Source organism: Thermobia domestica, chromosome 6 (genome assembly GCF_964235325.1).
Source record: "Thermobia domestica chromosome 6, izTheDome1.hap1.1, whole genome shotgun sequence".
Classification (NCBI taxonomy): domain Eukaryota; kingdom Metazoa; phylum Arthropoda; class Insecta; order Zygentoma; family Lepismatidae; genus Thermobia; species Thermobia domestica.
Window position 1 is genome coordinate 95,345,885 of NC_137459.1, and position 26,487 is coordinate 95,372,371.

The following is a 26,487-nucleotide window of genomic DNA, read 5'->3' on the forward strand; positions in this document are numbered from 1 at the left end:
GCATTCTGTTGTCTAAATGTGTAGTTCGTTCTCATAACTAGTGCCATTTTCTATTATTACAATTAAAATTAGGAGTTCCCAAATGGACATTTCTCAGAACCACTAAATCATCTGATCCATATCGGAAACAAAGATTAAAATTAATTTTAAACATCACCAGCCTCAAGGTTCTAAAGTCCATTGGTTCTCTGCCGCGAAGCTGCAACTGACGATAAAAATATTTAATCACATCACATCGAAAGAATTGCATGGTTACATTCCGAGTACATATGTGGTTACATCGTACGAGGAATAATAGTTAATCGTTTTCGGCATTGAAGCAACTGAAAAGTTCTCCATAAACACACGGAAGAACGATTTGCTCACTGGTCAAGTACATAATCATTATCAATCAGAGGCTAATTTAAATGTGGGCGAATGTGCTGATCTATGAGTGAAAAAGGATAATTTGCTCTTAATGTGGATTTAGTCACAATAGTGTTCCATCACATATGATCCTTTATCACACCCACTGAGCATATGTTTACCCATTCAAATTAATCAGCATTTTCCCAACAATCCAGTCTCGAAATTAACGTGTGTTTTTTGTGCAAATTTTGTGCTACGGAGTGTACAATTTTCAACTGCTAAAAATGGATAGACACGCAATTTTCCTTTTTTCGATCCAAACATGTTAATAGAATAGGCTTAGACAAAGTCAGCAACAAAAGAACTGTCGTATACTTCACTCCAATCGTGGTAACCTTGAGCCTGATATTGTTTGTTACAAAACAGACTTCTTGTTCTCTGAACTGATTATGTGATTTAGAGAAGTTATTCGTTTTCGTTTAAGTGTTGTGTATCTGTATGGTATTTATATACCTAGGTAAAAGATCTGTATTAAACAAGATGTTGTGTTTACATATTACAGTAAGAATTAAAAGGAAACCATACTTTTGATAATCATTTGTCCAATTATTTTTTATTTTTGACTCTTCATTCAATTCACTGACTGTTTACCTACTATTTGTCTCAATTTTAGTATTTCGACATCCAAACTCTCTCAATAATGTTTATATAATCTGAAGTATATGGTATGGTGTCATTGTGTTGTTTATTTTTTAGAACAAGGTACATTGTCAAAAATGTGGGTTATTATAATTGTAGAATTGATTTTTTAAAAAATAAAGTTTTAAGAATATTGTGAGTGTTAATTGAATATATTACACTCTAAATTGAGTATCCTTGCATGATATTCAATTACTCCTCGAAACTCATCCATTAACTTGGATGTCTTAACATTGAAGCAATCCATACTGCGGGATATAATTCATCAACTGATAAGTTGAAGGAATACATGATATGCATTCATGTAACTGACTGACTTGCTTGCTTGGTTAATATATCTACTATTAGTTAGGGCACAGACTCCTCATTGTTTTAACCTATTATCGTTAGTATATCGGAGAACCACTTAAGTTACGTGATAGAGTGCTAAGGTATTATGTTTAATTACTGTGTGGAAAGAAAATAAAAATGCTACACATCAAACGTTCTTTTTAAGATCGCATTATTTTAAAGATCGCATTCCGATTATTAATAGCATCATTGTCCACTCAACTACTTACTTACGTCTTACGTATGTTCAAACGAATATATGGAATAATTAAATGAAATATATTTCCGGAACGAAGAACATGTGAAAGACATAGGGACGTAGAATGCTCAATGCTCAATGTAGGTTTCACGCTTATGTTTGAGATATATATTGTAACGCATTTGGATTTTGAATCGTGATATATTTATATATTTCTGACGTTTGAAAAGCAACGGTCAAAGTTGGGATATTTATTATAATCTGAAAATAACTATTCCACGTGCTGAATCCAACTTTGGAATAGAAAGAGAGCGAAATGGACTAAATGAAAATTTATAGGTGAAAAGAGTAGCTCAAAATTCAAATCACAATAACATGGACATATATTTCTTTTTCTTTATTTATCTTAGAGTCTGGATTTCTCTTGCAGTATTTTATCAATGTCAGTTCTCTCAAAATTCTCTACAAACAGCTCTGTTAAAAGTTGAAAGTTGTAAATGAAATTCTGCTTTGAAGAGAAAACTTCACCCTGCATTTCTGGGTATAGATTTGCAGTTTTGATTATTGGTTCTTGAACTACATGATTAGCAATTACTGTTACCCATTATTTTCACAATTTCTATATTTCTCTTCTTTATTCGATTGTTGGATTGACACAGCTGTTTATCATTTTAAAAATTGAAGCCCTACAGAATGGAGATACTATTGTGTGACTGTTGGTATCACGAAATATTACCATATTAGAATAAAATTATTTCTGTATTTATACTAGTTCCTTACCATCAGTTCCATCTTTTCAACCAAAGTAGCCAACATGGTCCTTTTTTAACCTTGTGTGCTAGCTGTTCTGTTTATGTGCTGATTATTTAGTAACAATATATACGTGTGAATTTTCTTTTCAAAGTTATATAATTATTGTGTGTTAAAATCAATTATGTTATCTGTACTCTGCACATCACAATTCATATTAACATAATTAAAATTCATTTTATTCTTAATAGTAATTACATATTTTCCTACTGTTCTATAAGTAGCGCAATATATATTTTTCTTACATTATATACATCATATACATTATGAAAACATATATAGTAATCACATTTTCTCTGTAGTCACTAACAGTTCTGATTGATATTGAATATCATGTAGGATACTATGTTTTACTTTTTATATAGCTGGTATCTAGTTTCATGGTTGTATAACTAACAACATTACATAACAAATTGACTTGTATAAATTTGTATGTAAAATAGTATTAAATGTTTATTTTCATATTTTAAATTTTGCACGTTATTTTCTTCTATCGTGTTTCATAAAATATTATGAAACTTATCTTTGTTTCGATTTATGTACGTATAGAAATACAGCGAGGGCACAGAAACTGTACCAGATTTTAAAGTGCCATATAATTAACATTTAATTGAATATTTACATGAAATTTTGCACAGAGCTTAGTAAACTCAAAGTGTTTTACCATCTATCTTTTCAGAATCCTACTTCTGGCTAGGGCAGCTAGAGGGCAGTAACATCGAAAATGGCGTTCACCCCACAGCAACGAAGCTGGTACGTTTTACAATTTGCAAAAACAAGCAGTTTTGTGAGAGTGCGGCGTGATTTCAAACGACAATTTAATGCTGATCCACCCACACACAAATCCATTGTGAAGAGGCATAGAACGTTTATTGAGACAGGCGTATTTGTGATCAAAGAAGACGACATTCAGGGCGACGTCCAGTCTCCGAGGAAACTGTGGAGCGCGTAAGAACAGCCATCGTACACATCCCACAGAAATCTACACGCAAAACTAGCAGAGAGTTGCAGATGCCAAAAACAACAGTAAGCAAGATCGTACGCAAGCGTTTGCGGTGTTACCCGTACCGACTGCAGTTGGTTCAGAAGTTATACCCACAAGACAAGTTAAAGCGCCGTGAGTTCTGTGAGACTATGCAAAATTTCATGGAGGACGACGAAAGCTTTCTGATGAAGACCATTTTCAGAAATGAGGCGACATTTCACTTAAGCGGAAAGATGAATAGACACAATGTAAGGATATGTGGAACCAAGAATCCTCATGCAACTGTAAATGTGGAACGCGAATCACCAAAAATCAATGTTTTTTGTGCAGTATCAGAGTCGGGTGCACGGTCCGTTCTTCTTTCAGGAACAAACAATTACAGGTGAAAGTTACATAGCATTGCTACGTAACTGGTTGATTCCGCAACTTAGTAATGCAGAGAAAGACGACTTCGTTCTACAACAAGATGGAGCGCCGCCACACTGGCATCGTGCTGTACGCAGGTTTCTAAACGAAAACCTCCCAAACCGATGGATAGGGCGCTCTGGAGTCAATGATCAGGTTCTTTTCAAGTGGCCTCCAAGATCACCTGACCTCACTGTTTGTGACTTCTTTCTGTGGGGATTTGTAAAGGGCAAATTGTATTCACCTTCACTACCCGCAACTTTGAACGATCTCCAAGAACGCATCAGTGATGCTGTCAACTCCATTACACCGGATATGCCTCACAACGTGTGGTTGGAGCTAGATTACCGCCTCGATATTTCCCGCGTTACAGGTGGCGCGCACATAGAGTGTTTGTGATTTAAATTATTGCTACAAAAACGTTTTGAGTTTATGTATCACTGTTCAAAATTTCAGCAAAATATTCCTTCGCATGTTAAATTTACATTAATTTGAAACCTGGGACTGTTTCTGTGCTCACCCTGTAGGTCTGTGAGTAATACATATTAGAATTTTTTCATGATTGATGATTATTTATGTACAGAATTTCACATGTTGCTGCAGTTAAGATCGAATGATCTATGCATATTAACCAAGCAGAAGTGTGCGCAGAAATGAGTAATTTAGTAGATATAAAACAGCATTTGAATTAAGAGAAAGAAATCAGTTTAGAAAAAGCAACTTACAAGTTATTTCTGGCTTATGAGCAACAAACAACTTGGAAGTTGTTTCCCTTTTAAAGAATAATTAGTGTGAGTAAATACGTACGTAGAAATGCCTCATTCCAGTAGCAAAAGAAGAGAAATTTACAGTTCAAGATGAATACTAGATTTACTAGTATGATCCACTTATGGTGCGTAATTTTAAATCACTACATGAGTCAACAATAATTAGAACATACTCTTCTCAGTTCCTTGTTTATTTCAAAGAAATGCATATAATGTCGAGAGTCAGCTGCAGAAAAGTTACTTTTTTGTGAGTCGAGTACCAGTTTGTGAGATAGGCTAAGTTTTCTATATTTCCCTTTTAGGAATATATATATATATATATATATATATATATATATATATATATATATATATATATGGAAAGAAGACGGAAATGGCTCAAAACATAAATCTTAGTATGTAAATGTAAATATTGGCCATAGAAAAATACATTCTAGTCAAATACTATTGTGCTTTAAATTAACTAAATCTCGATGGCGCGATAAAAAAGCTGAAAACATTAAGGTATAAAGATAAGGTACAAGTATTTCCACCGCAATAATTCAAAGTTGCAGCACTTTCAAGTATAAGAAAATATTTCTGCGTAATATTAAAACCCATAAAATTTAACAATATTGGCATGCTATAAATGCAGAAAATTGTGACTGTGCAGTGAATCTAATGCAGATATATTTTCAAAGAGGGAAAACAGTGAAGTAAAAACATTCTTGATTTAGATCCAAAAGATTAAATTGAAAATTAACTGAAAATCATTAATCAATTCAATACATGGAATTGATGTAAACCGCCTTTGTAATTTGATTTGTGTTCTATTTTAGACAAGAGCCTAAACTTTGTTAAATTAACGCATATATCTGGGAACCGCAAATGATGTCATGCATTTAATGTGGATGAAAATGGAATTGTATGAAAGATTTGTGATTTTCAGATATTCTGATGAACAAAGTTAGTATTTTCTTTAAGATCAAACACCTTTAGATCATTAAGTGTATTAAAAATCGGTAATTGTTAGTGATGTGGCATTCCAAATTATATACAACTTAATCTACGGAATTATCAAATTAAACAATGTCCGTTACTCTCATAGGCATAAATTAATCGACACTCACTCTTATTATTTAAATCTTTATTACTCTTAATAAGTTTCTGTCTCTTGGCAGAATCACGACCTTACGTCCTATCTAAGACTAATTAACAGCGATTTATATAAATATGCTTTTGTGTTCAACGAGAATGACTATTACATGTGTAATACCGTCCTGCATGGAGTGAAAGGAGAATGTATAACATCTAGAACCCACGACGAATGGGTCCGAATGTCAGCCAAGTGCCTGATATCTCTTGACACGCAAGCCGTTAACATTATTTCGTGTTCTTGGTTCAACATGTTTTCTTGTGCGTTATAAACGGCTCTCATCAGATATATACAAAATTTTACAAGGATGCAAAATATCACGTCATTACATTAGTTCGACAAAGTTTGTTTGATATTTATTAGAATATTGGGATTTCAACCCAAACCTGACTTTCACTAAGTGGCAACGTCTCACTGCTGGTATATCTTCTCGAAAATAGACAAGGAATTGGTTTAATCTGCAATATTTACTTATGTATAACATTCCGACTTTCTACTAGTATGATACCAGTTTCTACGATGAACATTTGTCAACTCACAAGCAAGATAGCCTACTTAAATGAAATTGAAATTCTCTACTAAATTTCTCCAACGATGGGTTTACAGCTAGTCAATAGTAACTTCACATGGAACCTCCTTATTAACCCTACGTGCACCAAGGGATGTTAAAAGATATCCACCCTTTCCAAATATGACAATTTTTATGGATGTTTCGTTAGTATCACACCATAACTCAGGTTTTGTGTAAAAACTAATGTAAACTGTAATTTCTGCTTTTCAGTGTTTTCAATTTCTGAAAATTAACCTATTTTTTTTTTAAAAAAAGTTTTCGTGGTGGGCATAAAGTACCCACCCTTGGTGCACCATGTCACCATAATGTACAAGAAGTTATATCAAGCTAAGTTTAAAATTCTGATACTAAACCCTGTTCGGCGTAAGCTCTACGGCTTTTGATTGGAATTTTGATTTTGATGGGTGTAAATAAGACAACAATTTGAGCCCAAAAAGTATGGGATATTGATAAGAATGTTAGCAGACTGTGAACAGCGTTATGTCCTCAATATGTAAGTTTATGTCGGCAAAGTAGAAGGATCGACCCCCCAGTCAAGGGGCCCTAAAGAAATAGTGAAAAGACTTGTTGTTCCTATTGTAAATACAGGACGCAATGTGACAACTGGCAGGTATTATACAACTGTAGAGCTTGCCAAAGAATTGTACAGAGACTATAATCTTACTCTAGTTGGAACAATGCAGTGCAATAGGAAGCACATTCCAGAAGAAGTGAAGTTCACTAAAGGCAGAGAATTGCACTCCAACATATTTGCATTTACGGATCCTGCTTTTGGTAATCCACCAGTCACAATTGTGTCGTACATTGTTCGGGAAAAACCAAAGAAAGTACTAGTCATGCTCTTGACACAGCATGCGGATACAAAATGCGATGAAAGTCATAAAAAATAAGTCCAATATTATACTGTTTTATAACTCGACCAAAAACGGAGCAACTCCATTGACCAAATGGCCAGGAAGTATACCATCAAAAGGAACACCCAAAGATGGCCATTATCTGTGTTTCTTTTGTTGTTGAATATCATTTGTATCATTTCATATACTATTTACGTGTTGACTAATCCAGAGTGGCATAAAAAAGATCTAACAAACGGTATAGTTTCCTCCAACAATTTGGCACGGAACTTATCAAAGAAACTATGCAGGAAAGAGCTAAGGATCCAATTGGTCTCCAGAATCACGTTGTTGCAGCAATAGAATATGTTTTGAGACACACAGTCACGAAAAGTGTTACGGAACTGAAAGAACCAAAGACACGAAGAGTAAGATGAGTTCTTTGTTGCAAAGAAGCCAAATCGAAAAGCATTCAATTGAAGAAACTTGCAAAAATAACAATTGTATGCTCAACATATGAAGCCTTTGTTTGTGGAAAACATAGTGAAAAAAAACAACATATGCCTCGCTTGTAAATGCAATATTATTGATTCAAAGTAACCGACAATGATTTATGGCAGATAATATAATAAAATTACGTTTACTCTGTAGCTTTCAACAATGAAAATAACTTGTTTGTACTACCACATCCTTATTCTTGTAATTAGGAAAATATGCTAATAGCATTTCTTTGCTTTTAAAATATATTATGAGAATAACAAATAAAAATGTTAACATACATAATAATAGTAGTTCTGTTCGTGGCCTTTAATTGTCTTAGTTTACGTTTAGTACAAAATACAGTAGAAAATTACATTTTCTGGGACAGATAATTACAATTTATGTGGTGGACATTTTTTAACCCTCCTTTGGTGCACGATGTTACACGCAACCCCTTGGTTCACGTAGGGTTAATCTCAATGTTTTGGGTTTCTTTAAAGTGTAATACTAAGCAAGAGCGCTTTATAAATATACACACCAGCGCGTATATAATATTGCAAATTTATATTTGACCATACTTTCTTCTTGTGACATGCCGTATAGAATGATGAAGACTAATTTCAACATTGTATGATCAAGTGTACATGAAGGTCATACACTTCAACATTACAAATTGCTTACCATTAATAAAAGAGAAAATTTTCATATTAATATTATGTTGTAATTGATCGTTAAAATGTTAATTTAACTTTTATATCAATATTATTTTATTTATACTAGCAAATTTATATTTTATTCAAAATTTATTATAAGAAGTTATGTTATTATGAGAATTAAATACATTTTATGACATAAATATGGCATTAGAATGACAATGAAGATAGTGAAATATTTAAATTACTACACCACAAATAAATGAAAACGTAATATGTTAATGTGTACACAATAATAATGTTTAATAATGAGAGTTATATAACACAATTGTGTCGATGCAAATAACTGAAAAAAAATTATATAAGTGGAAATAGAATTATTCCATATTACGGCAACTGGTTTCGAAATATCACACACATGAAAAATCGAACAAGGCCTTGCGCGAAGATATAGTAGGTTGCATTGTGCCACAGTTCTTGGGTACCCATTTGCAATTGTTGAATATCTTCGATGAAGTGAACAGATCATTAATAATTTATTAACTAACATAATGATATCAAATATATTTTAAAATATTTTTAAAATATGCATTGTATAATGGCTTTCACGAAGAATATTTCATTTTTAGTAAAGTTTCAGAACAATACATCACTAATCATAAGTTCTTGAGGCGGTGATAAGCACTAAATAATTGATAATTACATACTCTGTAATATAAACAAGATTGAAAATAAATCACGAATGTTATTCATATGTAAGAAATTGCCATTCTGAAATCAAATGCCCTATATACATTTTAATACTGTGAATTAAGACCTGTTCAAAGTGCAGCTAAATAGTTCTCTCTTTTTCACTCTATATGAGTGGTTTATAAACACCTACTGTTTTACATCATTTACGTAAACAAATAGCTCTACCATTCGAGAAATTAGTTTATTCTTCTCCTTAACAGATTCAAGGAATAAAAGAAAAAACTCAGTTCTAAACATCCAGTATGTGTGATTTACAAATAATTGGTTACTATGCATAACTAAATTGTAAACTTTTTCAGTTAATCTTTCTACTCGGAACATCAGATGATGCCGTTTACGAAGAGAAATCACTAAGTTCCCATAATCAGTAAGGTGATGACATCATGTTGGGCACAGAGCCAGTAAATTAGTAATTAATTGGATTTTCTTTGTTCAATGAATCACTTGAACTGTTTTTTTTATTGTATTGTGTGTTTGTATCGTGTGTTCACTTGTGAATATAATGAATTCCTCTCAACAATCTCCCTTCATCTTTATACAATCTCTTCGAATTTGCCGATGAAGGCTTTATACAAACCAACATACACGAGTCTAGGAAATACAATCAAAGGATTTATCTAGAGGTACTAAAAATTAATGATGTTGATATTATTACTTTGTATGCGTTCCCTTCAAGGTCTCATATTACCATTGTAACTCAATTTTCTCTCTTTCTCTGAGTGTATGAGTGTTGAACTGATGTCAGTTTTTTACTTTCATTGAAATAAGCAAGAGTTTATGCATGTTTTTTTTAATCTTAATACCTACCAAATGTATTTCAACAATACTTAGCAAATAGGTAGCCGGACATATGTGATGTTATTTAATGTTCCTTTTCTACAGGTACCAACAACTGGAATCTCATTAGTAGTGCCCAAATTATTTTTTTCTGAAGGAAATTTTTGTGAAAAATTTCAAATTAATTAATCTGTGAGAAACGAAGGGGGAAGGGTTCAAATATAGTGGGAAAGGGGCTATGCTGCGTTATTGAAATACACCAAATAAATTGTTGAATCGTGTAGATGGTGAAAGATAGACAAGACAAACGGTGGTAGTATCACATACTCGCAAAAGAAGAATAGACAGAGTAGATCACAAATCTCCGCCGCCATCTTTAAATCCGCCATTTTAAAATCTGTGATATTTTTTGAAATATAAAAGTAGTCATGTGATATATCAATTAGGGCCAGCATGTTCTCAGAAAGCCAATTATGAATTTTTGTGATCGTTATCTGTACTTATTTAGAAGATTTAGGATAATATTTATAGTTATTTATGAAAATCTAGGAGACTGATTCTTTTATGTTGAAAGTTTGGATTATCAGGATAACCCATGTAAGACAAACATATCTACAAGCTAAGAACACTAACAGTGAAACTTCATATCCAACAGTGAAATTTGATGATGATAATAATAATGTAATAATATGGAACTTGCATATCAAATTTCACTGTTAGTTTTCTTAGCTTGTAGATATGTTTAACTTTCATGTGTTTTCGTGATAATCCAAACTTTCAACATACGAGTATCAGTCTCCTAGATTTACGTAAATAACTATAAATATGATCCTAAATCTTCCAAATAAATACATATAACTAACTAACTCACTCACTCACTCTATGGCCTATGGAATCCGGAGGTTCAATGCCGGTTTCACAAAGGCTCTCCACTGACTTCTATCCTTAGCCAGCTGAATCTAGTTTCTACTTTGTATTCCTATTTCTGAGAGATCCATATTAATATTATCCTCCCATCTGTGCTTAAGTGTTCCTAATAGTCGTTTTCCGATTGGTATGTCACTCAAGACTTTGAAAGAGTTTCTATTTTCTTCCATCCTAGCTGCATGACCTGCCTACCTAAGCCTCCTAGACTTGATGACTCCAACAATATTTCGTAAACAGTATAAATTATGTAGTTCCTCGTTATGAAGTTTTCGCCATTCTCCATTCATGTTTCTCTTAGGTCCGGATATTCGTCTCAGGATCTTATTCTCAAATACTTTCAGTCTATGTTCTTCTCTCAGAGTAAGAGATCATGTTTCGCAACCATACAGAACAACAGGTTTAATTATCGTTTTAAATATTTTAAGCTTCAAATTTCTCGACAGAACTCGCGACGACAAGAGATTTTGAACTGAATAATAACAGGAATTCTCTGCTTTTAGTCTACACTTAATTTCTCAGTGAATATGATTTTCGTCTGTTAATATTCAGCCTAGATATTTAAAAATATTCACTTTATGAAAAGTATCATTCAGTATTTTAACGCATCCATAATTTGCCGTATTACGATCTCGACGAACTTCCATAGTTTTCTCTGCATTTACTTCTAAACCCATGTCTCTGCAAGCATTTAATAAGACCTCTGCATTTCTTTCTATTGTTTTTCTATCATCCCCTATTAAATGTATATGATCTGCATATGCCATAACCTGGTGAACACCGTTCAACTCTGGGCTATCTTTGATTTTCTTTATAGCATATTCTAGGACAAAGTGGAATAATAATGGTGACAACGCATCTTGTTTCAGTCCATTCTCGACGTGAAAGATCGTGGCCAAAAAATTTCCAACCCGGACTTTAGTTTGGGATTCATATAAACATACCTTAATTAATCTAATTAGCATTTTCGGTATTCCAAATTCTGTAAGAACATTGTACAATGTTTCTCTCCTAACCGAGTCGTAAACCTTTCAAAGTACAGATAACGTTCACTAAAATTCATAATTGACTTTTTGGGAACATGCTGGCTCTAATTGATATATCACATGACTACTTTTCTATTTCAGAAAATATCACAAATTTCAAAATGTTGGTTTTAAAGATAGCGGCAGAGGTTCGTGATCTACTCTGCCAATTCTTCTTTTGCAAATATTTGATACTACCACCGTATGCATTGTCTATCTTTCACTATTTTCATGATTCAATAGTTTATGTGATGTATTTCAATAACATAGCATAGCCGTTTTCCCACTAACTTTGACCCCCTACCCCTCCATTCCTTGCGGCCGGCGCTCAGCCGCTATAACTTTACATATTTTTACATTCTCTATCAGACGCATTAAGTCTAATCCCGCAACTCCATCCATCCATTTGGACCATTCATCCATTTTGTGTACAAACAATGCTATTTACTGTTGTGAATATATTTGAACATAGTACACCAGCAATTTCACAGCAAAACATGAGCTACAGTAACTATAACAGACAACAAAATCTAAAATTAATGTACAAGGTTAGTGAATGAATAAACTAAACACATATTTACAATATTTACAGTACTGATTTTCTCAGTGCACATGAGAAAGTACTTTTGGTGTTAAAGATATTTAAGTTATGCAGTAATGTCATATAGTCATGCTGATCGCAAATTGATTGTTATAGCAATTTGAGCCAACATCTGCGTATACTGTTGGTACACAAAATTATTAGTGGTACTGAGACTTCAAGTAACTAGTTAAAGTACAGTCTGTTATTAAATAGCTCATGCTGTAACATGATGTCTCAAACCATATACCTATAACAGTATCAAGAATTATTGGAAAAGGTTAATCTATTAACAAATATTTTGTAGTCTAACGTGTAACAATGACGAGTTGGATGTTAAAAAACTGAGACTTTTAGAAGTGTGGGCATACTATCGAGCATACACGTGATAATAACTAGGAGTTTTTTTTAAACTTCTATATTATTGTAAAACAGTTCTATAGTATGATGTTTACAATTCGTGTATATGGATAAATAAACCGGCATATGCATTGTCTATTTGGAAATATCAGAAATAATCTCAGAAAGGTGCCAGTTCTTCTCCAATACGTAATACCACAATTTAGTGAAGAGATAATACCTGATAACTGGATGATGATAAAATATCACATTTTACGTAAGTGGTATATTCCTTTCATTTAGATTAATTTGCTGTTATACTCAGCATGACGAGATTTAATAAGTTCTCTGGAGGAACTTTGTGACATGTGAGTAGATATTATCCGCTAAGATATTCAATAACAGTAAATTGCCCATCCATAAGTGAAAAATTCAGAAGAAACTTTCCAGAAATCATATGAAAAAACACTACCTTAAAGCGGATCTGATATCAGAAAAGAGAGAGTGATAATAAGATACCATAATAAGTGGATATTAGGTAATTTGATGTAGGATGAGCATAGTGGGAAATATATGATTTGTAGGTCACATGTCCAATTGATTTGTCCTTGCAATTAGTAGGAATAACTTTTCACACGCCACGTAGTTGAAAATCAATGCTTTCAAGTATTGAATATGTGAGAATAAATATGCCAGTTATTTTTTGGTGACAAGGACATATACAAAGTGGGCATAAAGTCGTTTCCCCCAAAACAATTATTTCTACATATATTGAGAAGAGCGAATTCAGCAAACATGATGAAAATCCAAGTTACTAATTTTATATTTAACAAAGCATTACTTGTAGTAAAATGTTACTTTCCCTGTTGTAAATGGGGGTGTTGAAATAAAGTCATTTGGCTCCTGATGAAATTCAGTAAAGAGCAGTGTTCGAAGTGAAAAAAAAACAAAAAACAAAACAGAGACGGTATGTCCTCATTACTGAAAAATCAGAGGCGGTATGGCATATCACCGCATACCGTCTCACTTCGACCACTGCTAAAGAGAATTTAATAACATAAAAATAATTAACTATATAAATTATTAATATTCCCGGTGGAGGTACTTCTCTCAGATGTAAACTCCTGAAATTGTGAAGGCTGTGATGGCTCAGTGGTAGAGCGTTACTTTTAGTGCTTGTGTTTCTGGTTCAATCCCAGTTCACACAAAGTGAGCTGCATGGTGGACAAACATCGCGTGAATTTTCTCGAAGTTCTTCCATTTCCTCCCAATTTCTTTATTCCACCATTTCATTAATTCTCATCATTACCGTCCCCTTTAGTCTACACGGAATAACCGAGATACATAAAACTGAAACATTTCCTACTGTTTATCATTTTACACTAAATCTAGTCTTCTGCTGAACCTCAATGCTGAAAAAGAGACGTATAACTCTAACCAATAAACGCATGATTTTTATTCTGAAGGCAGGTCAACATCGTTCCAGTGATTTCAGGATACCAGTGATTATTACATATTCAAATTCACCTAAATGAGTCATTTCTTGAGATCAACTTCGTCACTTTCGTTCACTTTTTATCACTATCGGGTGACAGTGGAAGAAGGACAAAGTATTAAAAAATCGAACTCCAGATTTCAATGGATCTTCATTTCATAACACTTCTCTCATATGCCCAGGAAATTATTGTTGGATGTCCGCCCGTTCATTCCTATGTATATTCACACATTAAAGACCATGCGGTATCCACATATAGAGCCCATTTGGTAGAATTTAATTTCATCTCTGTATTAGTACTTTTGATTTTGGACGATATATCCCTGAAGTTTCTAATATGTATTATAATTGTGTAATATGCAAAATTAGATATTAATATATCTAATTAAATTCTTGTTCTCAAGTTGTCACAGATAGGCATATATATATTCATTTCTTGTGGACATATCAAACAAGTAAGATTCAAATAAATGTAAAATCTGACTAAGTCAAACATTAAGTATTACCAAACTGTGTTACGTTTTCGGCATTATGTCATTGCTTTCAGCAAACACATTACGTTGATGAAGGCAACGATATATGGTCGAAACTGTAACACAGATTGGCAATAATAAGTGTTTGACTTGGACATATTTTGTTTTTATTTAAGTTATACGTAATTTCAAAGCAAAAATGAGCTGTATTCGCAGGAAACTCGTGAGCACAGAGCTTGAGGAGCAGAATTGTATTTATTTTTAAATCATTAACTTTCGAAATAGCCGTATAAAATATCTTAATTGACTGACTCGAAATGGGTTTAATGATCATGCTCTTATCAGTTAAGGAGACTATTCGTTTACTGGAAGCATGGTCAGTTCTAGCGCAATAGTGAGAGGGATCCGTGATTCCGTTCCAGGTCATATGAGTCCGTTGTAGACAATATTACCTTCAACAGGTTTTTCAATATTTTCTCGTATCCTCTTACAATATTAGGATTACGATTAGGAATTAGATTTCTGGACTTTCGGTATCTACGGCCATGTTGTCCATCTCTTTTGAGAGGTGATGTCCATCGGTGATCATACTACTCAGGGAATTGGGGAGGAAGAAATGAATGGGAAGGAAAAAAGCAGACTAGGACCATTATGTGAGATATTATCCAGCCACTTGCCTGGTGTGAGTGAGGAAATCCCAGGAGAACCTTACTCAGTATGGTTAGTCTCAAAAAGCTTTAGCACTTCTTGACTGAGTGTTCTCACCGGGAATCAAACCTGGGACCACTCGCACTAAAGGCTACAGTGTTAGCGACTACGCTAGGTAGGGCCATCTCTTACATTATAATTCCGCCAATTCTTTTGTAATAATTTACTTGCGTTTACCAGCTATCTCGTTCAGCCTACATAGCGGATCATTAAACCAAAGTACTTCATTTCACTTCATATCTCATATCTGCTACTTGTAACACTTTCAAATCTTTTTCAGATAACTCTAAATAATATTATCATACCATGAGGTCAAATACCATGATTACTTGCTACAAACAACAATTGCATAAGGAGAATCGAGTACGTTCAGCTTGAAGATTTATGTATAGCATTTAATGATAAAATATATTTATTCACCGAGTGCCTCACGTACTTGTTTATAGAGAGGTCAAGGATCACAACAATTTGCATCCTTAGTCACGTCATTATTTTGCATATGACTCCCGATTCCAAGTCGCTTAGCTTACTATAAGACTACATTTTACAAAGATTTGGTACACGTCCAATTTCTCTTTTTTAGTTGAGTAAAAAATGCGAGGTTACAAATTAAGAATGTATAAATTGTTATTTGTGATGATGTTAAAAAAATTACCTTAGTAGCTTTAACAATTTGAGCTTTGGAAGCTGGAATTCAGCCGTAGAAATCCTAATTTTTACACTTGAGTTTTAGAGAGAAAATCTCGTGAATACTCCAAAACTGACATAACGGTACAAACCTCCTAATCTTCTAATATCTTAGTATACATGTACATCTGTGTATTTTGCTTCGTCAGGTTACCTACAGCTAGTTGATGAGAAGGTCCTTCTTGTACAAGTATATGACTTTTGATTTATTCTGAGGAAAGATTTTCTGATTGAAATAAAACCTCGGAATTTCAAATACTTTGATATGCATTATCATCACATTTATTCAGTGATTTGCTCATGGTGAATTATTAAAATTACGACACTAACTTATGACACATCGTGTGTGTATGCACACGGTAATTGAAAATGAAATAAGTAACCGTATGCAATACTGTTTGTTTGAAGCAATTTTGATCTAGGAACACTTAATTGGACACGAATTATTCAGGTAGGCTGATCACGAACCCGATTTTAAATTAAATCAATATTGTTTTACTTTTATTATTGATTATTCCTAAATTATATTAGAAGAGATATGGGCCTTTATTCAGACTACTCTTTTCCAAAACGGTAGAATCAATTCGATATTGACTATTTAGAAAGTACATTTGGGAATACCATTGCAGTAAGATAAGGCATACATTTTCAAAATAATCTTTCAACTTCATGATTTTTATGTGAAAGAAAAATATTTTTGTAAATTCAAAATTAGTATTATTTTCTTGCCTCATGGAAGCTATCATTATAATAGAAAATACAAAAATAAGATGTACAATTTCTGGACGTAAAAAACAACAAAACTTGTTACTGCTCTTAACACAATGCTTGAAGTACAGTATCGCCTGGGTAATAATACCGACTAATTTGAAATATAAAAGAAGTTACGGAATATATCTCTAGAAACTTTTATGAAGAATTCGTAAGAAAGTCTTAGATTTTCAAGATCGAAAAATTAAATGTATAATATATGGCGCTAAAAATGATAATATTTTTCTCCCCGCTGGTCCAATGGGTAGCGCGCACTGCTTTGGTGTACATGGTCTCGGGTGCGCTTTCCGGTGAAAGAGTATTGAACGTATTTTTTGGTTAAAATTACGCCTTGAACTGTAAGCCCGTATCTCACGTAGCTTCAGTACTGAAAATCTTCAACAAGCAAATAGGGAAAATTATAATGATTTGTATGCATTATCATATTTTATTTTGTTTTATCATATTATATTTTATGCAAAAAGACAGACAACGAAAACAAATATATTTCTATCCTTAAGAAAGTCAATACAATATTTAGTAAGAGATTAAGACCAGGACACAACGAAAGATAGAATACCCCTCTAAATATTTAGCATGTGACTTCTAAAGCAACTAGTAATTTTTTTTAGCAAACTTTGAGCTACAAGCTGCTAATTCTAAAGTTCTTCATAGTGCAAAAAATATTCGCATCTAGAGGGAAACATTTTTTTACGTCTTAGTTAGTTCCGTTGAGCAGTTATTTGTAGAAAATTGCATTTTTGTGTTGTATAGGGAAATATAATCTAATGTAAAGCAAAATACAGTAGTCAATGCTCAAATAGTATTTAAAAGTTACGAACAAACATATTTCTTCACATTTCTAAATTTACAATTTATTATAGCATGCTTTTTAACTTCTCTTAATTGCAGCAATTAGTAAATTGAGAACTACGACTGAATTGACAATAAAGTAAGCAGTATTGACGGACAAAAACACAAACATCTACTCAGAACGCACTCATAAATAATTTCACATAAATATATATTGCACGAGAAATTGAGTTATAAAACATTCTAGTGATGAAAGTAATAGTTACAATCTTTTGTTACTGTCTCTAGATCTCTTACGAAAGTATCTTGAAAAGAATACAAGTAATAGAAATTGCATATGACTACCCTTGGCATGTGATGCTATTTCTATAAATGCTTTGTTTTCCTGTAAAGCTGCTTTACGTGGAAGTATTAGAAGGAAACCTTTCCATTCGTGTAAAAATAAGCTTTCAAGCAACCCGACGTTTCAATGGTATTACTTAGATATTTGTATAGTAGCAACATTTCTACACAGGTTATTTCCGATCTATGGTGACGAACTTGCACACCTGTGAAAGGACCACCGAGCAGGAAGATAATGATGCTCTCAGTCGTTTGAGTACCTTGACTGTGATTGACAGTTGTGGTAATTGTGTATCCTAAAGAATGCCATCAAAACCCAGTGCATATTGAGAAGGCTACATAACCGCTCTTTCTGACGTGAACAATGGCTATACTGTCATTTAAAAGTTTTGCAAGAAGCACGAATTCACTGTCCAAAAATTTTATCTCACGGGTGGTGAAAGGGGCAGGTAAAGCATAGCGTGGAATGATTCCTGTGGGGCAAAAAGAGGCCAATCAACAGAGTGCCTCGAGTCGCACACCAGCTACGACTCTGGAAGTCACGACTCTTGTCACCTGCAAGGATCCATCCACATACACATAAGTATGCGAACCGGCTACAAACATCACTGAAACAGTGCACACCATAATTCACTGCTATTTGTATTAAAAAACGCAAGTAGCTGTCCATATCCTCTCACAAAAATGCATTCAGGAACGTAGCATCAATTATCAAAAACTTTATGAGCCGTGCCTGTGAGGTGAAAAATGGAGGTTCGTTGTTATAATGGACGAGTCATATGCTTATCTTGATGACTATCACAAGCTACGTGCAATCTGTTATCGAAGAAAAAGTGGAATACACTTTCAAAGATATTTCACTGAGTGTAGGAAAAGTGTTGCCACAGGTTTCATCCTTGCTGGATGCTCGTACAATGGCAAGTTCACCAGATATAATGTTGCCATAGACATGAAAATTAATTCAGAATATTATTAGGCTAATATTCTGACACCTGTTTGTCGCCATGACATTCCACATCTCTACGGAATGGACCAGAATCTTGTGTGGGTGCACCAAAACAAGGAATCAAGTCACATTTCTCGCTCAATCTGCCTCTTCATCCAACACATGGTAGAAGAATCTGGCATTCGTGCCATTCCATTCAGAGATATTCTAGTTAAATCACCTGATACCTCACTAACGGATTGTTGCACGTTCCGCATACTGAAATTATCCTTGTTTCACAGGAGACCTGCAGCATTGAAGGACTCTGGAAAGTCTGTCAGGTGGAATGGTTACGAATAGATATGTATACCCTTTGTAGCAGGCTCCTACAGTGGAAATTATACCATTGATAAATTGCCAAGATGCAGGGTCTCCTACTAGAGCATCATTGATGGTGGCAACACTATTTTTCTTAAGGTAGGCGTGGTTTTTAGTCGTCACCATAGATTGGAAACAACTTCTGTATTGCTAACACATATTAGATACTGAACGTTGTTCCTACTTGACAATTACGAATATACAGTACGAAACCTACATTCATTAGTAAACTATTCAACAGGAAATCGGAAAGAAAATTCACATATATCAGTATGTTGGAAATCAATAAGCATATAAGTACAATATTCCCCCCTCGAAATGAATTAGTTGTAGTCAAAAAAGAAGTCCTTGAGTGATTTCTGCAAGAATTGACTATTCTGCACTAATAAATATATAGTCAATAGTCATGAACACTATGTCGTCTCGGTACAATACTTATTCCAGACAAATTAAAAAATAAGCAGAGCAAGTCAATTGATTTTGGACGATAACTTGAATTACTTATAAAGAATCAAAATTGAAATACCATGTTCGTTCCTATCAATATCGTATTTGTTCCGGTGGTCCTTTATCTACAAAGTATTTAATTCACAATATGACACATGAAGCAATTGTAGACGATGGAGTAAATTTGAAGTAGAAATATTAAGAGTATTCTTGCATTTTCTCCGAGACCAAATTTGAACTGTGTAACTGTGCGACAGCGACTTTTCGAATACTGTATACCTGTAGATACTTTTAGCGCTCTGCTAATGCGAATCAACGTAAATTCACGAAAGTTTAATCTCAAAGCTCCTTTAAGTATACACTAACAATTTTTACTGACTTGGAAAAAAAAATTTTGGTTTTCTCATTTACAAAGTATATACCAAATGACCCTATATATTACAGGCACTCTACTAAAATGAAATATTCTTGGCCATAAATAGAAATAATAGTTAAAAATTCAAATTATCTTCGTGTTACTTTTGTCCTTTTGTTTTTAATATATCTCCAAAACTGTCAAATCTTTCGAAAGTTTCCACTGCCTTTAGTTTACTAAAATACAGAATGGTAATATATAGTTGAAAAGAAAGTGGTAATATTATCGATTTGTTTGGGATATTACTTATAGATATATAAGTATTTTCTCTTTTATAAAAAAATATTACTTTAATTTTATGATAGTCTTATGATACATTTTATGACAGATTTATGATACATTTTATCGTAATAAATAAACAATTGCAAACGAGTACCCAAGTTTCTGTGAATTAAGTACCAATAACTAATGCCGTATGTGTTAAATATTGGGGAATCTGAAAATGCTGGCTAAATTGTTGATTGAGTTAAAACAATTCGGACAATTTTCAGTCGACAACACCCTTGTGACACTAATTTTGGTATCAGAGTGTATTTGTTGTTTATAATTTCTATCTTAAACACTATAGAATGCGTAAGTCTAATTTGGATCAACATATAGAACTACGTAGGGTTGTCAATAGAAAGGATATGTTTATTTTCCATTTGTATGCAAAATTATAGTTGAGAACGAATATGTTAAAAGTATACATTTTAGAGCAATTCCGCGTGTAATTTGAGTTTCAGAGTACAGAGTTCATACTATTGTTTAATGGGTATTGTGTTATGAGGTCTGTCGAAAATTTTGCGTTGCAAATGACTGAAAATGGCACAATTTCTTCCGTGAGTAGCTCTATGCTTATGCTTACAAACTTCTGAGTACTATCGGTATTGAGGAATTCCAAAACCAAGAAATTTATCTCAAATGGTATTTGGACATATGATACAAGAATGAATGTGTTGGGAACTTCAGGTCTCGGTAATAGAAATAATCCTTTCAATTGTATTCAGAGTGCCATAAACAATCAAATAGGGAATTTTCTGAAACAATTGTGGTTGTAACAACAGGAAGGAATATGAGGTATCAAGGTGAATTTCAATTACACAACTGAGTAAAATGGAAATGAAGAGAATAGAAAAAAATAATATTAAATGCAACTGAGCAGTATAAAACATTCTGAGTACATACAAAAAAGAAAAGAAACCTACATTTCAAATATAAGAACAACGAAAGAGACAAAATATTACTGGAGTAGAGGAAACATATGTAATGTTGAGACATTTTTTTCTTATCAAATCGTGAAGCCAACCACTAAATTTCTACTATTAGCTTCATTAGACCTAGATAGATTAATCAAATATTAATATTTAACCTACATGTTGAAGTTTAATTTTACTTAGATGTTATCATCTAAAGGTAGCTTTAATGTATAATATAATTCTCAAACTAACGATTTCTACATATCAAATACACGGTATTAAAAGTAAAAATTACTAATTAAGGAAAAAATTGAAATCGGAGTTTTAAACATTTCTATGGAAGAAACTTCTTCCTATGGAATGTTGCTTTTCATTATTTTCCTAAATTATCTTTCATTGTTGTCTAATTAACCTTAATGTGATATAATGACTCAAATAACTTCGTAATACGTATAATGATGAATTTATATTATACAACGAAGCAGTATTCGTAATCTGAGAAAAATATCCTAAAGCTTTAAAGAACGGATATGCTTCACAACATTCAGTTTTCCTTAAATTAGTGACTGTCTTGTGTTAATAACTAATCTACATTGTGTATAAACTTATTATATAGTTGATGCAGTATTTAGCATAAGTGAACTTAAGTGTAGCACCTCTGCGTGCTGAGCAGTTATTGTGGAGTTGTGTATGAAAAAGAAAGTGACTACCTACACACAGACCACAAGCTCGGAATGCAACATTTCACGACTACCACCACACCCTTTATTATTACATAAATCAAAATAAATGACAGCGCAAGTTGACAATTATACACGTAATTTCTTGGGCAAAAGCAACTAAGCAAAGTGTACTTGAATACAATCGAAGATTAAACTAAATCTAAATTTTCTAATTCAGATTAATGTATTGGCCTAGAAACTCATTGTATATTAACCTTCCAAAGTAAACCGCAGTTTTGTGTCTAAACGTTTGCAGTTCATTCTAACTATTACATTACGCATGTAATTTCTCTTAGTTTTGTTATTTAAAACTGATTATTCTTAAATTAGAAGTAGAACAACGGTTACAACTTGTTCCATATATTCCCGTTTAGCACCCAGCAAAGAATTCGAAGAATGGTAGTCATTAATATTTTCCACTTCCTCTACTAGGTTTACATATAATTTACATTTACATTCAATTGTATGTTGAAAACACTGTCATGGAGAGATTCGTTTTTATTTTATATAAATTATTCAATTACACGTGGGTGATATCAAGCGAAATTTTGAACCTATTTAACTTTCCAGCACTTGCTAAAAATATTCATCAAAATATGAAGATGCTATTTTTATACTGACCACGAATATTGCAAAATCTTCCTTCGATAAAATGAAATCACATCCTTGGATTTCTTTTCTCTTACCAATAACTTTAAGGATGTAAAATTAAATTTATGGTTGAGAATCATAAACCTCCCATTTTAATAAGCACAGTGCTCCAGAAATTTCAAAAGATTGGAACCCAGTGCATTTTATTTCTACAATAGAATCATCACCAGAATTTGTGATTGTTCTTGATGAAAATATCTGACCACGATAGCGATAGGATTTTCACTTGTGTGTAAAGGGCTCTTTGTTTGATTTTAGCCAAAGTTAGATTGTCATAGACAACATCGTGTTTGCAAGTATTTTCCGGATTCTCATGTTTCCTCATGCATTTCATTTTCACTACTTCCTCCACAACCATTCAATTTAATTAGTTCTCAGTCTCTCTTGAGCTAAAAGTTATAATCATGGAACGTTACATTTTATTACATTTTCCGGAAGTATTTAATTATTTAGGTCAATTATAAATTGAATAACTTGCTACTAAAATCTCCATTTATTCCGTAATTTAAATACACTATATTTTTGATTATGTTGTTTTGTCATCAAATGCAAACATTTCAGGGCCATAACAGAATTTGCACACACATTTATTTTTCATATTATTATAATGTTTCGAAATAAGTAGAAAAGATATTTTATAATTTGAAATTATGTCTTCTCTTTAAATCTTCACTTATTTGTACACTTAATATGATGTTCTTGCCCAATAAATTACGGCTTAATGTGCTTATGACAATTATTACCCCACTCTGCAGATACATTAAAATATGATTCGATCCTTTCACAATTGCTTTCCCAAATTTTGTATAATTTTCCAATGTTACTTTTAAGACAATTTTTTTCTTTGAGTGGTTTTGAACGTGTTGTGGGCGAGGTTGGTAATGGTGAAAAAGAGCATAACATCAAACCACAATTACATGAAACAGAGGCGCTTCTGAAAAATGGTGAATGATTAAAGTAGACAAAAAAGAAGCAGAAAGTTGATCGAGTTGTGCAGCCTGGTGACTTGAAAGAAACAGTGAGAAAAAAGCTAATTGAAAGCAAAAAAGTTATTCTATCTTTCAGTACCTCTCTCTCTACTGCTAACAGCTACTCTTGACTTGTCTGTCGACCCCCCTGAAAGAAATGTAGTGTTAGTACCGTGGCTTGAAAGAAGAAGCGATGGAAGTGAATAATGATAACCCCGTCGTCTACGAAGCGGCACATTACGGAAATCGCAGAGAGATTTGCTCAGGGCTGGGCCAGTAAAATTAATCACTTCTAAGCTAGAGCTGAAATGAGTTATTTTTTCTTGAGAAAGGAAACAAAAATGTCACACGATAAATATCCTTGAGGAGAAACAATAAATACAAGCACACATTATAAAGCTATCTGGTTTTCAACATTAGTAACATCCTAAAATCACTCTAAATTAAAATGGCAAATAATTACAAGAACACAAGAATTCCATTTAAATAACTACATAGAAATGTTACTTGATGCTAGATACTTTCAACACCAACAAAGTACACACAAATTATTAAGATGGGAGACTTAAATACAACATATATATATATATATATATATATATATATATATATATATATATATATATATATAGTTCCATTTTCTTAGAAATATTAATGTTAGAATCCAAGTGTGGATAGTTACACAAACATTTCAAATATTCATACACAAATACAGTAAATTTTAAGCTAATAAATGAGTATAGGAAACACCTGATTTAACATTTTAATTACCACAGAACATGCAATAAAACTGCATCAAGTTTATTGAAAAAAAATATTCTGACTACTCATCTACAATTTGAGTTTATTACCACATTAAACACCAACTGAACAACTTCAACACTGAAAGAAAACAGCCAACCAACTCCCAACATCAAAATCAACAACAACTTTAAAATTCAACAACAGATAAAATTCAACAACATATATATATCACTAAATTTAAAAATGAACAGAGGAAACAATACGGAATTTAGGAATTAAAAATGGTTTCACAGAACTAGATAAATATTATAGAAAAGTTAAAAAGGAGGATGTTCTTGAATCAAAGCACAGAAAGCAGAGAAAACAAAAAAATATGGTAGATAGCAGAAAACTATTCTATATATATCATTTTACACGAACACTCTGAAACATGTTATTATGTTTTTCTTCGCGTTTATATATCATGTAAGCCGAATGATAACTCACTAAAACTGAACTTTCATGGCAGAGAAAAGAAATAGTGTCACATATTGAAATAATATTAATTCAACCCAGAATTATTATAAAATACGGGTAACAAAGTTAGTAAAGAGAAAAACAAGTGAGTGAGTGGTATTCACAGTAGCTGTAATTAATTGCTAACCTGACTTCACTAAAAGAACAGTTTAGGTTTAATTAAACTTGGTTCGTGAGTTTTGTCTTACAATGATGTTTAAGTTTGTTTATATGTAACATAATCTCAAAATACATTTGAAAAAATGCATAAACAATGCTTTCAATTTGACAAATCTGAAGAATAGTGAATGTTATTATTGAATGATTTCAAGTGCTATTATCGTCATCCAGGAATGCGTTACAAGTATGGGACAATATAAGAAAGTTGACTATTTGGAATCATCAAAATTAAAATAAATTTCTATTTATACCACTACTCTTCAATTTGAAAGGAATTTTGATAATATGAAAATTGTCTTGAACTATTAAGCAACAAAATTGAGTATAGGAAGAATATGCAGAGTATTTGAATTAACAAATGCATCTGAAAATACACATAATATTATGATAAAGTACATATAATGTTAACATATATTCTGTAGGTGTTGGAAAAATGGAAAGGCACGAATGCTTATTGGTTTAGAGATAATAAAGGAAATCCTTAGTTTTAGAAAAATATTATGAATAATATACTTGATGTGATATACTCTGAACATGTGACACTATTGCTTTTCCAAGAGCAAATTTAGGTTTGTTTCTAGGATGAGAAAAATGTAAACCATTTACGAGTATTCAGAAAACTAATTTTTAATGAAGAAAACACAAGGACATGTTAAGAAAACTTGAACATCACACACTCTTTTTATAATATCTCTGGTCTCACCTATATGTAGCGTGTTGCAATACATTGGGTAACAAAAGGTCCTTACATGGGAAAAGATTATAACCCCATGTTTGCAGTAGTTTCACATAGACGTAAGAAACAGAGTTTGTAAAAGAGTGGTGGGTGTCCAAGATTCTTTTTAGCATGTCTATACACGAAACAAAAAAAGTCCCTATCCAGTTAATATAGAGTTTTTGAAATAGTGATGTTGTGTAGGTAGATGGTTTTAATAATATAGAAATTAACAGTTCTAAAATAAGTATAAAATGCATTCAAATGGCTAGACTATCTTAAAATTTTGAATCTAAGTTAAAATACGCAGGAAAAATATTAGCAAAAAGGAATACAGAAAGGAAGAAATTTTTTATTTGCCAAACTTTTGTCACAGGATGTAAATGCTATCATTCTGTATGAACACATAATATTTTCAGGAGTTATAGAAGCGTTTTTAGTTTTGAGTCAATATAGAGAAACAACTTTCAATATAACCCCTCCATATCTTTTTTCTAATTTATCGTAATTTGAACGAACTATAAACAGGCGTGTATGTTTATCAGTTTTCAAACTTTAAATGGAAAATTGTCTTCTCACATAAGAAATTACTTTCAGGGGCTGCCTTTTGTAGGCAAGATGTTTGATGTTTGTACAGGTCTTTTGAAAATTATTATTATTATTACCATTATTATTATTAATATAATAATAATAATAATAATAATAATAATAATAATAATAATAATAATAATAATAATAATAATAATAATAATAATAATAATAATAATAATAATGAATAACTTTCGTGT

General features: G+C 32.5%; 1 protein-coding gene across 4 annotated transcripts in view; it reads right to left on the bottom strand.

Annotated features, from left to right (window-relative positions):
• Shal (Potassium voltage-gated channel protein Shal) overlaps positions 1–26,487 on the bottom strand; it is a 404,769-nt gene that overhangs the window by 62,791 nt on the left and 315,491 nt on the right. The window contains exon 5 of one of the 4 annotated variants that reach the window (XM_081761847.1): positions 23,666–23,713. The exons of the other annotated variants lie outside the window; for them this stretch is intronic. Within the exon in view, the coding sequence (XP_081617973.1) occupies positions 23,687–23,713 (27 nt within the window). The 3' untranslated portion in view covers positions 23,666–23,686. Of the gene's footprint in view, positions 1–23,665; positions 23,714–26,487 lie in introns of those variants that run through there. 4 annotated transcript variants of the gene reach the window in all.